General features: G+C 47.8%; 1 protein-coding gene across 8 annotated transcripts in view; it reads right to left on the bottom strand.

Moving 5' to 3' along the window:
- Nucleotides 1–13,467, bottom strand: part of stxbp5b (syntaxin binding protein 5b (tomosyn)) — a 29,525-nt gene that overhangs the window by 15,276 nt on the left and 782 nt on the right. For all 8 annotated transcript variants that reach the window (XM_076979170.1, XM_076979169.1, XM_076979172.1 and 5 more), the window contains exons 2-12: nt 12,918–13,015; nt 6,093–6,174; nt 5,657–5,757; nt 4,932–5,066; nt 4,045–4,108; nt 3,857–3,940; nt 942–1,065; nt 641–719; nt 377–531; nt 92–164; nt 1–19 (exon numbers count right to left, since the gene is read on the bottom strand). The exon at nt 1–19 is cut by the window's left edge and continues 129 nt beyond it. In XM_076979170.1, the coding sequence (XP_076835285.1) occupies nt 1–19; nt 92–164; nt 377–531; nt 641–719; nt 942–1,065; nt 3,857–3,940; nt 4,045–4,108; nt 4,932–5,066; nt 5,657–5,757; nt 6,093–6,174; nt 12,918–13,015 (1,014 nt within the window). The remainder of the gene's footprint in view (nt 20–91; nt 165–376; nt 532–640; nt 720–941; nt 1,066–3,856; nt 3,941–4,044; nt 4,109–4,931; nt 5,067–5,656; nt 5,758–6,092; nt 6,175–12,917; nt 13,016–13,467) is intronic.

Genomic DNA, 13,467 nt, shown 5'->3' with positions numbered 1-13,467 from the left:
GTTCTCAAAGCTGGGGTACCTGTGGACAAGAGGGTATCTCAGCACGTGGAAACGTCCTTCCTTTTGTATCTCGCCACGTTCCTCTACTCACCCGGTTTGGGCAAGGTCAATAACCACCAAGTCCCTCTCCAACAGGACCACCACAGCATACGGCTCTTGGTAATCTAGGGAGAGCGTGTGCATGCATTTTTATATACTTAGGTTAAAACGTAATGCAACACCACCAGCTGGTGCAGGACAAAACAACAGCGTTTTGGCAGTGGTGACCAAAGGCTTTTTTACTGTTTAGCGATGTTGGCATGGGAGTAGGTTCCCCATGAAAAGATGACCAAGACCACGCTGGCAGCACGCGGCTGGGGATGGAGAAGCACCTCACCGTTTGGATAGGGAGTCTCACAGAGCGTTAAGAAGTCCACGATGGGGTAGTCCATCTCCAGCACGGCTGTGCTCTTCCCGTGCATCACCGTCAGACACGCCCTGCGGCCCACCGTATCGTACGACAGACCTCCAGACAGCACCATGAAAGGCTCCCTGCAAACAAGGCCGAGAGGGAGAGAAACTCGAGCAGACAACGCAGGAGACAAAAAGGTGCGAGGAACAGAGTTGTGAGGAAGAGCTGTGAGGAAGGACGCCTCCTTACCCGGACTTCTCCGTCTTGTACTCCACTTTCAGGATGGGCTTGCACGGGTCTGGCTTTTTCCCATCCCTGGGCTGTTTGCCTGGAAGGACATTCCAGACAGAGCTTCTAATTTACGTTTCTTATCCTTTTGATTACGTTTGTGGGGAATGTTTATACTGTTAAGTTCAGCCATCGCAAGACCACAGAAGCCATCGATACGATAGCCTGCAGTACAGCTGAAAGCTGAGGTACACGCGTGTGGGATGGTTTTAAGAGCTAGACACACCAGGAACATGGGGAGTATGTTTGTGAAGATGATTACCGTGTGGTGTGATGATCTGGGCAGGCTTGGCAGGCGAACGTACATTCCACGTGGTCAGTGTGCCATCTGAGTGACTGCACACAAACTGTTTCCCCTCATGGTGCCAGGCCACAGAGTGGATTGCCTACAGGTCAAACAAAGGATGAGAAATCAAACACAGAACATCTATAGACAATCTATAGAATAGGCAAACCTATAGAGGGAAACCCCTATACAATCATAACCTCCTGTAATAGAAATAAGCCTTTTAAATAATGCCAAATAGTTTAAGTGGAAAGGACTATATTATGTTATCTGGATACTCATGCTTATGGGTGACTGCGTGTGGCTGTAGTTCCCCCGAGCTGTTCTCGGTGAAGCTGTGGTGTGCTAGGCGCTGAGCTGTTCTCGGTGAAGCTGTGGTGTTCTAGGCGCTGAGCTGAGCTCGGTGAAGCTGTGGTGTGCTAGGCGCTGAGCTGTTCTCGGTGAAGCTGTGGTGTGCTAGGCGCTGAGCTGAGCTCGGTGAAGCTGTGGTGTGCTAGGTGCTGAGCTCGGTGAAGCTGTGGTGTGCTAGGCGCTGAGCTCGGTGAAGCTGTGGTGTGCTAGGCGCTGAGCTGTTCTCAGTGAAGTTGTGGTGTGCTAGGCGCTGAGCTCGGTGAAGCCGTGGTGTGCTAGGCGCTGAGCTCGGTGAAGCCGTGGTGTGCTAGGCGCTGAGCTCGGTGAAGCCGTGGTGTGCTAGGCGCTGAGCTCGGTGAAGCCGTGGTGTGCTAGGCGCTGAGCTCGGTGAAGCTGTGGTGTGCTAGGCGCTGAGCTCGGTGAAGCTGTGGTGTGCTAGGCGCTGAGCTGTTCTCAGTGAAGCTGTGGTGTGCTAGGCGCTGAGCTGTTCTCGGTGAAGCTGTGGTGTGCTAGGCGCTGAGCTGTTCTCGGTGAAGCTGTGGTGTGCTAGGCGCTGAGCTGTTCTCGGTGAAGCTGTGGTGTGCTAGGCGCTGAGCTGTTCTCGGTGAAGCTGTGGTGTGCTAGGCGCTGAGCTGTTCTCGGTGAAGCTGTGGTGTGCTAGGCGCTGAGCTGTTCTCGGTGAAGCTGTGGTGTGCTAGGCGCTGAGCTGAGCTCGGTGAAGCTGTGGTGTGCTAGGCGCTGAGCTGAGCTCGGTGAAGCTGTGGTGTGCTAGGCGCTGAGCTGAGCTCGGTGAAGCTGTGGTGTGCTAGGCGCTGAGCTCGGTGAAGCTGTGGTGTGCTAGGCGCTGAGCTCGGTGAAGCTGTGGTGTGCTAGGCGCTGAGCTCGGTGAAGCTGTGGTGTGCTAGGCGCTGAGCTCGGTGAAGCTGTGGTGTGCTAGGCGCTGAGCTCGGTGAAGCTGTGGTGTGCTAGGCGCTGAGCTCGGTGAAGCTGTGGTGTGCTAGGCGCTGAGCTCGGTGAAGCTGTGGTGTGCTAGGCGCTGAGCTCGGTGAAGCTGTGGTGTGCTAGGCGCTGAGCTCGGTGAAGCTGTGGTGTGCTAGGCGCTGAGCTCGGTGAAGCTGTGGTGTGCTAGGCGCTGAGCTCGGTGAAGCTGTGGTGTGCTAGGCGCTGAGCTCGGTGAAGCTGTGGTGTGCTAGGCGCTGAGCTCGGTGAAGCTGTGGTGTGCTAGGCGCTGAGCTCGGTGAAGCTGTGGTGTGCTAGGCGCTGAGCTCGGTGAAGCTGTGGTGTGCTAGGCGCTGAGCTGTTCTCAGTGAAGTTGTGGTGTGCTAGGCGCTGAGCTGTTCTCAGTGAAGCTGTGGTGTGCTAGGCGCTGAGCTGTTCTCAGTGAAGCTGTGGTGTGCTAGGCGCTGAGCTGTTCTCAGTGAAGCTGTGGTGTGCTAGGCGCTGAGCTGTTCTCAGTGAAGCTGTGGTGTGCTAGGCGCTGAGCTGTTCTCAGTGAAGCTGTGGTGTGCTAGGCGCTGAGCTGTTCTCAGTGAAGCTGTGGTGTGCTAGGCGCTGAGCTGTTCTCAGTGAAGCTGTGGTGTGCTAGGCGCTGAGCTGTTCTCAGTGAAGCTGTGGTGTGCTAGGCGCTGAGCTGTTCTCAGTGAAGCTGTGGTGTGCTAGGCGCTGAGCTGTTCTCAGTGAAGCTGTGGTGTGCTAGGCGCTGAGCTGTTCTCAGTGAAGCTGTGGTGTGCTAGGCGCTGAGCTGTTCTCAGTGAAGCTGTGGTGTGCTAGGCGCTGAGCTGTTCTCAGTGAAGCTGTGGTGTGCTAGGCGCTGAGCTGTTCTCAGTGAAGCTGTGGTGTGCTAGGCGCTGAGCTGTTCTCAGTGAAGCTGTGGTGTGCTAGGCGCTGAGCTGTTCTCAGTGAAGCTGTGGTGTGCTAGGCGCTGAGCTGTTCTCAGTGAAGCTGTGGTGTGCTAGGCGCTGAGCTGTTCTCAGTGAAGCTGTGGTGTGCTAGGCGCTGAGCTCGGTGAAGCTGTGGTGTGCTAGGCGCTGAGCTCGGTGAAGCTGTGGTGTGCTAGGCGCTGAGCTGTTCTCAGTGAAGCTGTGGTGTGCTAGGCCCCGAGCTGTTCCGGGCGAGCATGTGCAGCTCTGGTTCCCTGGGCTGTTCCCCACTATTATTTGCTATGGTGGGAAAAGGCAGAGGCACCTAATGTGAAGCAGGGAGCAAAGCGCGTCTGCAAGCACAGCACATGCTTGTAAAGGGAGAGGACACCGTAACCAGCTCTCCACAAGGCTAAAGAAAGCCTGGGCTCCCGTAATGCCCAGTACTGCTGTCTCAGGGGAAAGACTCTGGGAAAACTGTGTAGTCATCAATCGATCTAGACGTATCCCTAAATGAACCCAGAAGAAGCTAGCTACCTTTAAATGGCATTCATCTTGTTAAAATGCACCAATTTCCCAAACAAGTTAAATGAAGATAATAGAAGTTGGTCCTAGTGCAAGACTTTTATCTTCATCCGGAAAATGAACTATTAGATTGTAAGAATCAAAGATGCATAGTACCTCGTCGTAACTGTAGCGGTAGTCAGCTTTCTTTGATCTCAAGTCCCACAGCACGACTATACCACATTCAAAACCAATCAAGAGCTATGAAGATGAACAAAGGCACAGAGTAGAAACAATTTAGTTCAATATCAACACCACCACACCAAAGCACAAGTGTCTAATAACTGCAGCTACAGGTCGTGTACCTTTCCTTCATCCATAGGGTTGTCACTGATGTGCACCACAGGTCCAGGATGGGTTTTAGAAGAGCTGAAACGTGAGTGAAGAAAACCAGAAAGACTCGGGTTAAAAAAAAAAGGTGTTGAAAACTGTCCGACTTAAAATCATCTGGAAAGAGGGTGAGAAGAATGGCCAATGACCTCAAGCACATATCAGAGGAACGTTTATCTACCTCAGTGGGCTTGGAAAGGAATTTAATTACACCCCCTGGAATATGAAAGATTCAATTTCCATAGCAACAGCAGCAGGAAGAGCCGAGTGAGGAGAGACAGCAGAGAGGCGGCATCTTTGTGGGCTGACCACAGCGTTGCTCATGTAACTGTTCCCTTCAATGTCATCACTACCATGTTCAAAACAACACAGCAGTAAACTACTCCCATTTTCCACATTTTCACTTTTTAGAGAGCAACATGTAGATAATCAGCTCAGAACTGCCAAGCTGGCTTTGAATGAAGAGCTTTCTCCGTTTCTTTAGAAGGCAGAAATGTGTCTGTACTTCATGAATGATTTCAGAGTGTTCAGTTTCTTGCTTTAGAGCTTAGTTCACGGGGGTCTCTGCTATGGGAAGAACAAAACTAAGTTTGTGTGCTTTCTTTTTAACTTCTTTATTATTTCTATACTACCTCATCATGGACCAGAGACTGACAAGTGAGTAGAGGGGCAAAGGTGACCACAGCGCTGCAATATAAAACAGCCCGAACACTAAACAGGCGCAGTCATAGGAGACCTATAAATCCCAATGAAAGAGAAATACTTCTTGTGCTAAGTGGACCATGTCACTGGACATGAGCCCATAAACCACGGCACAGAGAGGGCGGCGTAGCCAGAGAGGAAGGCATTCGAGCAGACTCACAGTTCGATGGCTTTGTTCCACATGATGACGTAGCCCGAGAGAGTGAAGGACTCCACATTAACTATGTGGATGTTGCCTCGCTCCGTGCCAACGTACAGCCACTTACTCTGGAAGGGCAGATGGCAAAACGTAATCCTGGCGGAACACAGGGGGGAGGAGAGAGCTGGCATCACGTACTGCACACACCTTCCACCAAGCATCCCCACACACTCCTAGTCCCGACGTTACAACAGCTTTGCGGTTTAGACAGCCATATGGACAAAAGTGTCAATAGCAAAATCTTTATTGCGGTGTAAAACACAGTGAAACCTGTCGGAACAAATGAATCGCCTGCAGTTTACACACGGCTATATGATCTTTGAATCTGAACAAATCAAATGACATAACAGATTGTGCTTAGCATGGTTTCATGTGCCCCTCATGGAATGATAGGGCAAAGCTGAAGTCACGAGCCATTTAAGGACAGATCACACTGTCTGTTTTGTTCTTTTGAATGTTGATGTAACTGATAATCCAGCACTTAATCTAGAGCTAATGACAGGACATGGTCAGCAATGCATAGTTCAACTCTGGAGTCTCTTAACAGAATTTTGCAACATTTCACGCGCTGTAAAAATGTGGTTGAGAACTTGTATGCAGAGCAAAAACTCTGCATATTACAACATTCCCATCCCCATCATGTAAACATAAACACTGTCCAATTGAAATCTGTAATGAATTCCTACCTCTCCCTGCTGAATTTAAGGGAATGGAGAATGGCTGGAATCTTCTGCCTCAAATTCCATAAGTGAATGCTGTCATCACTTAAAGCACTCACCAGCGCCCCCTGTGGAACAGACCAGGTAACTGCTGAACTGACAAGAGAAGCCAAACACTTTTTAATCAACATTTCCCATTAAAAAGGTGGAATGAAAGTTTCTTAAAATCACAGAATTTGTCAGACAATCTCTCATACAGAGCAACCTGCATATCTAGCAGTATGGCCATGCACGATGGTATTAGTATGTTATAGATCGAACTCCTCTACTGGTATCATGCTTTACCAGGCCCTTCTTTTCATGTGATGTTCAAATTTCAAAGACAAAAAGCCAGTAAGGGCAGGTTGGCAGCAGGGGGGCGTGGGTAGCTGGCGAAGCCCCCCCGGCTCAGACGAGCACTCACCTCATTGACGAGGAACTGCAGCTGGATGACGGCCGCGTTGCCCTCGTGCTGGCAGTAACACTCCACTCCCGCTCGGCCGAAGCTGGACGGCTCAGTCAAGGTTAGCGTAACTCTAAAGGAATATTCGCTCAACTCCAAAACAACTCATCTGCCTAACCCAAAGCAGGTAATGTGTGGATATGCATAACTAACGTGTAATTCTACCCGTGGGTTTCCTCTGACAAAGAGAAATCATCAATCCCTTCATGCCGAGCACTAGAGGGAGTCCGGATCCAGAGGGACACTAATGAGGGACTTAAGCATTCTGTTAGCTAAAAGGATGAAGCGGGATTCCTGAACGCCGGGCTCAGCCGTGTCTGTGCAAGTAGCGGACCCCTGGAGGTCCTACTACCCTCTGACCCCCCCTCCCCCACACACACACAGCCACGTGGTCCCACATGTCCCCCACAGCGACGCAGGCACCCAAATGGCCGAGCGGGCGTCACAGGTGCTGGTATAAGCTCAGCTGCACCGCCGCTCTCGGCAGCAGGCCCAGGCGTCAGGAGGGACGGCCAAACTGGGGAGCTGCGCACAAAGAATGCACAAAGGGAATGAGACAGATATTTCACTTCTGATCTCCTCCACCCTCTGTGGGATATCTGTGGCCTGCTAATCACCTGACTGTAAAGCTCAGCAGCAGTACTGGGATTATAGATGAGAAGCAGGCCCCACCCCTTCTCCTTCTGACAGGCAGGGCAAGTCCCCAAAGCAGGGCTTTGCTCACCAACACGGTCCCTGGATTAAAAGAGCCATTTAATCATAGCGAACAAACTGTGATATGAACGTGAATATGAATTTAAATGTTACCAAAAGCCCTTTGGTCGTTCAGGAAACCAGAAACCACGCCAATTAAATGGAATCAAGGCTAAAGTGCTTCAGACTATAAACAGGAAATTGCAGTTACTCAGAAAATGTGTTGCTGGGTCATGGGATGTAATAGGAACAGGCTGTGGTGTCAAAGGGGGGGGGGGGGGGGGGGGACTTCTGCAGTTCTCCTTATCCATCACAACCTCCAAGCTGGATGTATAAGCATGAGCTTAAAGACGATACTTTGTATAAACGCTTCATTGTTAAACATCCGGGGCCAGGAAAGGAAATTGTATCACTGGTGAATAGATTACTTTGCTGACTCAAACAACTTCACATCCAAGAATAAAAGAGCAAGAGAGAGATGAGAAGACAGAGGGACACACACAGAGAGAGAGAGAGACAGACAGACAGAAAGGCAGAGAGACAGACAGGCAGAGAGAACACCACGACAACCACCAAATGGATGTTTACATCTTCTATGACAGTTTAATAATTAATGTTCAGAACCTGGAGTCTGATCTCTGTGTTTGGTTATGGTAATATTTCACATCACAATGTGAATGATTACCATTCACACTGTTGATTAAATGTATGACACAGATCCGTCAGAGGGGTTTCGAGCATTCTCTCCCACCCCCACGCACTAGGCAAGGACCTGGTCTCTTCTTTACCCAGCAGGCTTCGTTTACCCACACTCCGCTCTTGGGCTAAATAAATAACAGTAGGCCATTATAAATAAAAAGCAGCGGAGCATGGCTGCATCATTTATTCATCACTGCATGTGTCAGGGAGACGGGTGTGGTAGGTGGGGGCAGGGGAGGTGGGGGCGTGGGTACCTGCACTGCCCGCAGCTCAGCCTGGCGTGGAGCCCAGCGTGAGGCAGCGGTAGCAGCGTGAGGCGGCAGCGGCAGCGTGAGGCGGCAGCGGCAGCGTGAGGCGGCAGCGTGAGGCGGCAGCGGCAGCGTGAGGCGGCAGCGTGAGGCGGCAGCAGCAGCGTGAGGCAGCAGTGTGCGGTGCTACGCAGGGGGAGGTCCCCCAGACACCACCACAGGCCTGCTGTACAACACTCCTGTCACCACACAGAGCTCACTGTGCAGCCACCAACGCACTTCAACACTGCCAGAGAACTGACTTCAGATCTGACAACCCAGACACACACTGCAGGGACTGCATGAATGTTCTCACACACACGCACACACACAACAGTATGGTACAACACTTCTGACATGGGTCATCTCTGCTCATACATTTTTAGTTACTGTTGTCTCTTGAACTTTCAGGCTCAGCCTGCATGAACACATTCACCCTGCGCTTGGTTTTTTTTCTCTCACACCCTCGTCCACCAACACACACACACACCCCCCAACACACACACAAAAAAACGCCCAACACACACACACCCCCGTCCCAACACACACACCCCCACCTTGCTGCTGTTCTATATGCTCAGAGCTTATGACACCTTGATAAATAGGCATTGTGTTATTATGCTGCAACATGAGCTGACTCATGTCAAACAGCAGAAGTTTCCGGTGAAAAGCAAACGTCCTCGCCATCTGATAAAGCTGCTGTCACACAATGCACACTAATGGAGCAGACCTCAAGTGCATGATATACGCCTCACTGGTAGAAAAGAGCAGGCTGTCAGTGATCCCTGCCAACCACGACCAACGTCAGACACTCACCGATGTATCGGCAACAAGGTAAGAGAGAGCAAAAGACAGAGAGAAAGAGAGAGATGAATTCATACAAAGATGCTCATGTGCTCTAGAAGAAAGACTGAGGAAGTCTTAAAACCACAAAGGGCTTTGAAGGTTTAAGGATTTTTCGCAACTACATTTTTCGAAACCTCTGATGTTTGCACAGTGCAACATCATACGAGGGCCTGATCAGACCATCTCCCCATTCATCACAGCATGCCTACTCACAGCGGGCAACAACTTAGTTATCTGAAGAGTGCTCATTTTCAGCGAAACCTCAGCATATTGCAACATCTCAACGTAATCTAAATACTGTCAATTTGAAATCTCAATCTCAAAACTCAGTAAGGACAATGTTATCCAGGTCTCACACACATTCAGCAAATGTATAAAGTAAAAATTCAACTGTAAATTCAATTCAGCAACTGTATAAAGTAAAAAACTGCACAAAACATAGCAACACAAGCCTTTTTGTTTATTTATTTTTAACTATGCTCTCTCTCTCTCTCTCTCTCTCTCACACACACACACACACACACACACACACACACACACACACACACACACACACACACACACACACACACACACAGTAGCATCAATCTACCCACCGAGAAGCTAGTGCTTTCTGTGTCCACGCAGGCCTCATTAGTTTAGTGCTGTTCACCATGCCACAGTGGAGATAGGATCTGCTCTAACAAGATTAACACCAGTGGAACCACACAGGCCCTGCGTGCTTTAAACCAACTCAAGTTGAGTCTAAAACAGATGACATTTCTCAAGCTAAATGCAAATGCAGCATATGGTGAAGGAAGGTTGCACAAATCAACACAAAAACCCAGCCCAAAGAAAGAAACATTTCATGAACTTGAAACCATATTTATTATTTTCTCAGTCAAACACTACGAAAGATGATTTTTTGTGTTTTGGCTGAACAGGCACAATTCATTCTATTTCTACCTTTTTCTTTTAAATAAAACCAATCCAGGTAACCCCTCCCATGTTGTGGAGGTGTGTCTTTTCAGTGCCAATCGCAGCCTGTGGTGGTGTTGGCTCCCTCAGAGTGTGTAACATTAGCTATGCTAGCGTGCACACGAAAACAAAAGGAGGCCAAAAGAAGGAAGGTCCATTTGAGTCTCGTGAACTGGCCTAAACAGAGAATGTCAGTGGAATGTTCTGTCACAGGAAATGGGAGTCATGCAGCCATTAACTGTTTAATAGCATCGATTCCATGGCTGTTAAAGACTACCCTAGCACATCCTTACAGATTATTTCTAGACTACCCTAGCACATCCTTACAGATTATTTCTAGACTACCCTAGCACATCCTTACAGATTATTTCTAGACTACCCTAGCACATCCTTACAGATTATTTCTAGACTACCCTAGCACATCCTTACAGATTATTTCTAGACTACCCTAGCACATCCTTACAGATTATTTCTAGACTACCCTAGCACATCCTTACAGATTACTTCTAGACTACCCTAGCACATCCTTACAGATTACTTCTACAGACTACCCTACTCTGCTCTGCTCCACCCTTACAGATTACTTCTAGACTACCCTAGCACATCCTTACAGATTACTTCTACAGACTACCCTACTCTGCTCTGCTCCACCCTTACAGATTACTTCTAGACTACCCTAGCACATCCTTACAGATTACTTCTACAGACTATCCTACTCTGCTCTGCTCCACCCTTACAAATTACTTCTAGACTACGCTAGCACATCCTTACAGATTACTTCTAGACTACCCTAACACATCCTTACAGATTACTTCTAGACTACCCTAACACATCCTTACAGATTACTTCTAGACTACCCTAGCACATCCTTACAGATTACTTCTACATACTGCCCTACTCTGTTCCACCCTTACAGATTACTCTCAGACTACCCCACTCAACTCATTTAGATTACTCCTGTCTCACACTACCATACCCTTTCAGATTACTCCACGCTTACAGACTACTGTACTCTACTCCACCCTTACAGATTACTCCACTCTTACAGACTACTGTACTCTACTCTACCCTTACAGATTACTCCACTCTTACAGACTACTGTACTCTACCCTTACAGATTACTCCACTCTTACAGACTACTGTACTCTACCCTTACAGATTACTCCACTCTTACAGACTACTGTACTCTACCCCGCCCTTACAGATTACTCCACTCTTAGACGACTGTACTCTACTCCGCCCTTACAGATTACTCCACTCTTAGACGACTGTACTCTACTCCACCCTTACAGATTACTCCACTCTTACAGACTACTGTACTCTACTCCACCCTTACAGATTACTCCACTCTTACAGACTACTAACCTAACAGATTATGTCACTCTTACAAATGACCATGTTCTATTCAACCATTGGATTACTCACACATACTACCCCAATATCCTACATGCTTACAAAATACTGAACTCTACAGCTCTCTTAAATAAGAGAACTGAAATGTTTCAGGCGCCTTAAAAGAAGAAAACTTCCTCATTTGGTAAACCAGCGTGGTCTGTGGTGAAATGCTGCAGGAGCTGCATGACTTTAATCAAATCACAAGACAGCTGAACATCAAAAATATGCACAAGGTTTGTGAAAGAACATGTAAACTCAATATTAAGTTGTAACAACTTAGCTCACCAAAATATTTATTTAAAAAATATCAGATTCTGAGCAAACTTCTCAGTGGCAGATTGCAAGCTGAAATTATATTAATTGTTACTGTACTCCTGAAAGTTTGCATGTCCATCAACTATCCTAAACTACTTATCAAGCATTACAGAGCATAAATACAGATGGCACAATAACACATTTTGCTTTTCAGTACCGATATTGAAACCTTCAGAACTGGCTAAATATGGAACCAATATGTCTATACTTTATTTAAAAAATAGCCTTCTAAAATGAGCTGTTTTTTAATTTTATGCACATCCATTTTCAATCTGAAAATCTATGGTATTTCAGGCTTGACTTATTACAGAAGTGTATCAGATTTGCTCTTAATATCTTCCTCTAATATCCAATCCAGCATTTATTGCTGGGCATCCTGGGCATCTGGGTATCAGATGGGAAAGCTACCTGTCTGTGGCTCACGCAGGCTACCTGTCTGTGGCTCACGCAGGCTACCTGTCTGTGGCTCACGCAGGCTACCTGTCTGTGGCTCACGCAGGCTACCTGTCTGTGGCTCACGCAGGCTACCTGTCTGTGGCTCACGCAGGCTACCTGTCTGTGTCACGAACAATCCCACAAGTGACGGACAGCCCCGTCTCTACAGGAAGAAAGAGAAACCAGTACATGTTTAAACAACTGGACGCCACTTTTCCTCTGCTAAACATTTTAGGAAAACAGGCCATTTTAAAGCACAAAGACAGATCTCCAAAGAAATGTAAAATGGCATGTTTACTAAACATCTTGTTAACTTTACAGAAAGCGAGTTTGGCTGTGGTGTCCAGTGCTGAGAGGAATGATGCAATCGATGCAGCCCTTCTTTGATCAGCAGACCAAGCAGCCAAACATCGAATTTATTAACACCCCCAAGCACATTAACACATCCAAACAGCAGCTGTGTCTGAACTCAACACTCTTCAGCATATCGTGGGCAAAGTAAGCCAAGTGAAGCACTGGACTTCTGGACTCCCAAACCTACACAGCACAGTCCTCCTTTTAATACACCTGAAGCCACCATCAAGAAAGAGCTGCAGTAACACGACACTAAACTCAAAGAACAGTCCGTCCGAACATTCAGCCAATGAAAAATGACCTGTAATTTGTGTCCATGCAGTCTTGTGGCACTGGGCTCTAACAGAGTCAAACGTGATAAAGCAGTTAGACTGAGAAAAGATGAGATACTGATATGAGACGCATCAGCACGCCATGATGGTCACAACAGCCAGCATGAACTGCACCAGTGCCATGTGAGCTGCAGACGGCTAGAAGCGGCGAGGACGAGGCTAGCGCTGCAGCATATGGTGAACACAGCTGCATGTGCCACAGCACAGATATCATTAATGAGCACAACTCTTCCAGGAATTCAGCAATTCACAGGCAGCTGCTGAGAATCACATCACTGAAACCACACAGAAAAATCCGAGACACAAGACCCAGGAGGGAGTCTGAATGTTCCCCAGTGGCCCGGCTTAAAATAAGAAAGAAAAATGAATGTTGGAAAAGTTCAAAAGATTAGCACTCACTCACATTACTCAGGATTTGTAAATGCATGCTGAACCGTTTATGGTTAATTGCTATGTTTAGGGTTGAAGGATACAGCCTTAGAGCTCCACTCTCTGTTCCAATGACCAGTATTTTTTGCACAGGGTCAAAGGCCATGGCAGAGGGTTGATAAGGAAAGCCATGTCGCACTGTCTGTGAAGCAAAACATGAGATGGCATAGATGGAAGACATTGCATTCATTTTTCATTAAGAGAACAAGACAATTTACATTGCATTAAAAATACTACAGTGTTACTTAAGCACCCAGATCAATCTAACTAAGGACCATTCTTCCATGCATCAAAACTTTCACCAAACTGTTATTGTTAGGAATCGCCTCGTGCACAAACCAGAAAACTGGTGCATACAATAGGCCATACATAACAGCTAGTTAACAAAGTAACAAGTCGATAAAGAAGTATCTTAACGAGTGAACCCACACTAAGGTTAAGTCTGACAGCCGTGGAAACTCTGACCGGTACAAATAAAGTATTATAAGGTAGCAGTATTACCACAGCTGCCCAGTTGGTTAACAAACTGAGCTCATTTAGGCCAGCAGGCTGTGGCAGCTTGGCTGTATTGCCCATTATAGTGAATGCGTCCAC

This window comes from Brachyhypopomus gauderio, chromosome 17 (genome assembly GCF_052324685.1).
Source record: "Brachyhypopomus gauderio isolate BG-103 chromosome 17, BGAUD_0.2, whole genome shotgun sequence".
In the NCBI taxonomy this organism is placed as follows: Eukaryota; Metazoa; Chordata; class Actinopteri; order Gymnotiformes; family Hypopomidae; genus Brachyhypopomus; species Brachyhypopomus gauderio.
Note: the sequence above shows the minus strand (reverse complement) of the source record. Positions and strands in the feature narration are given on the sequence as shown.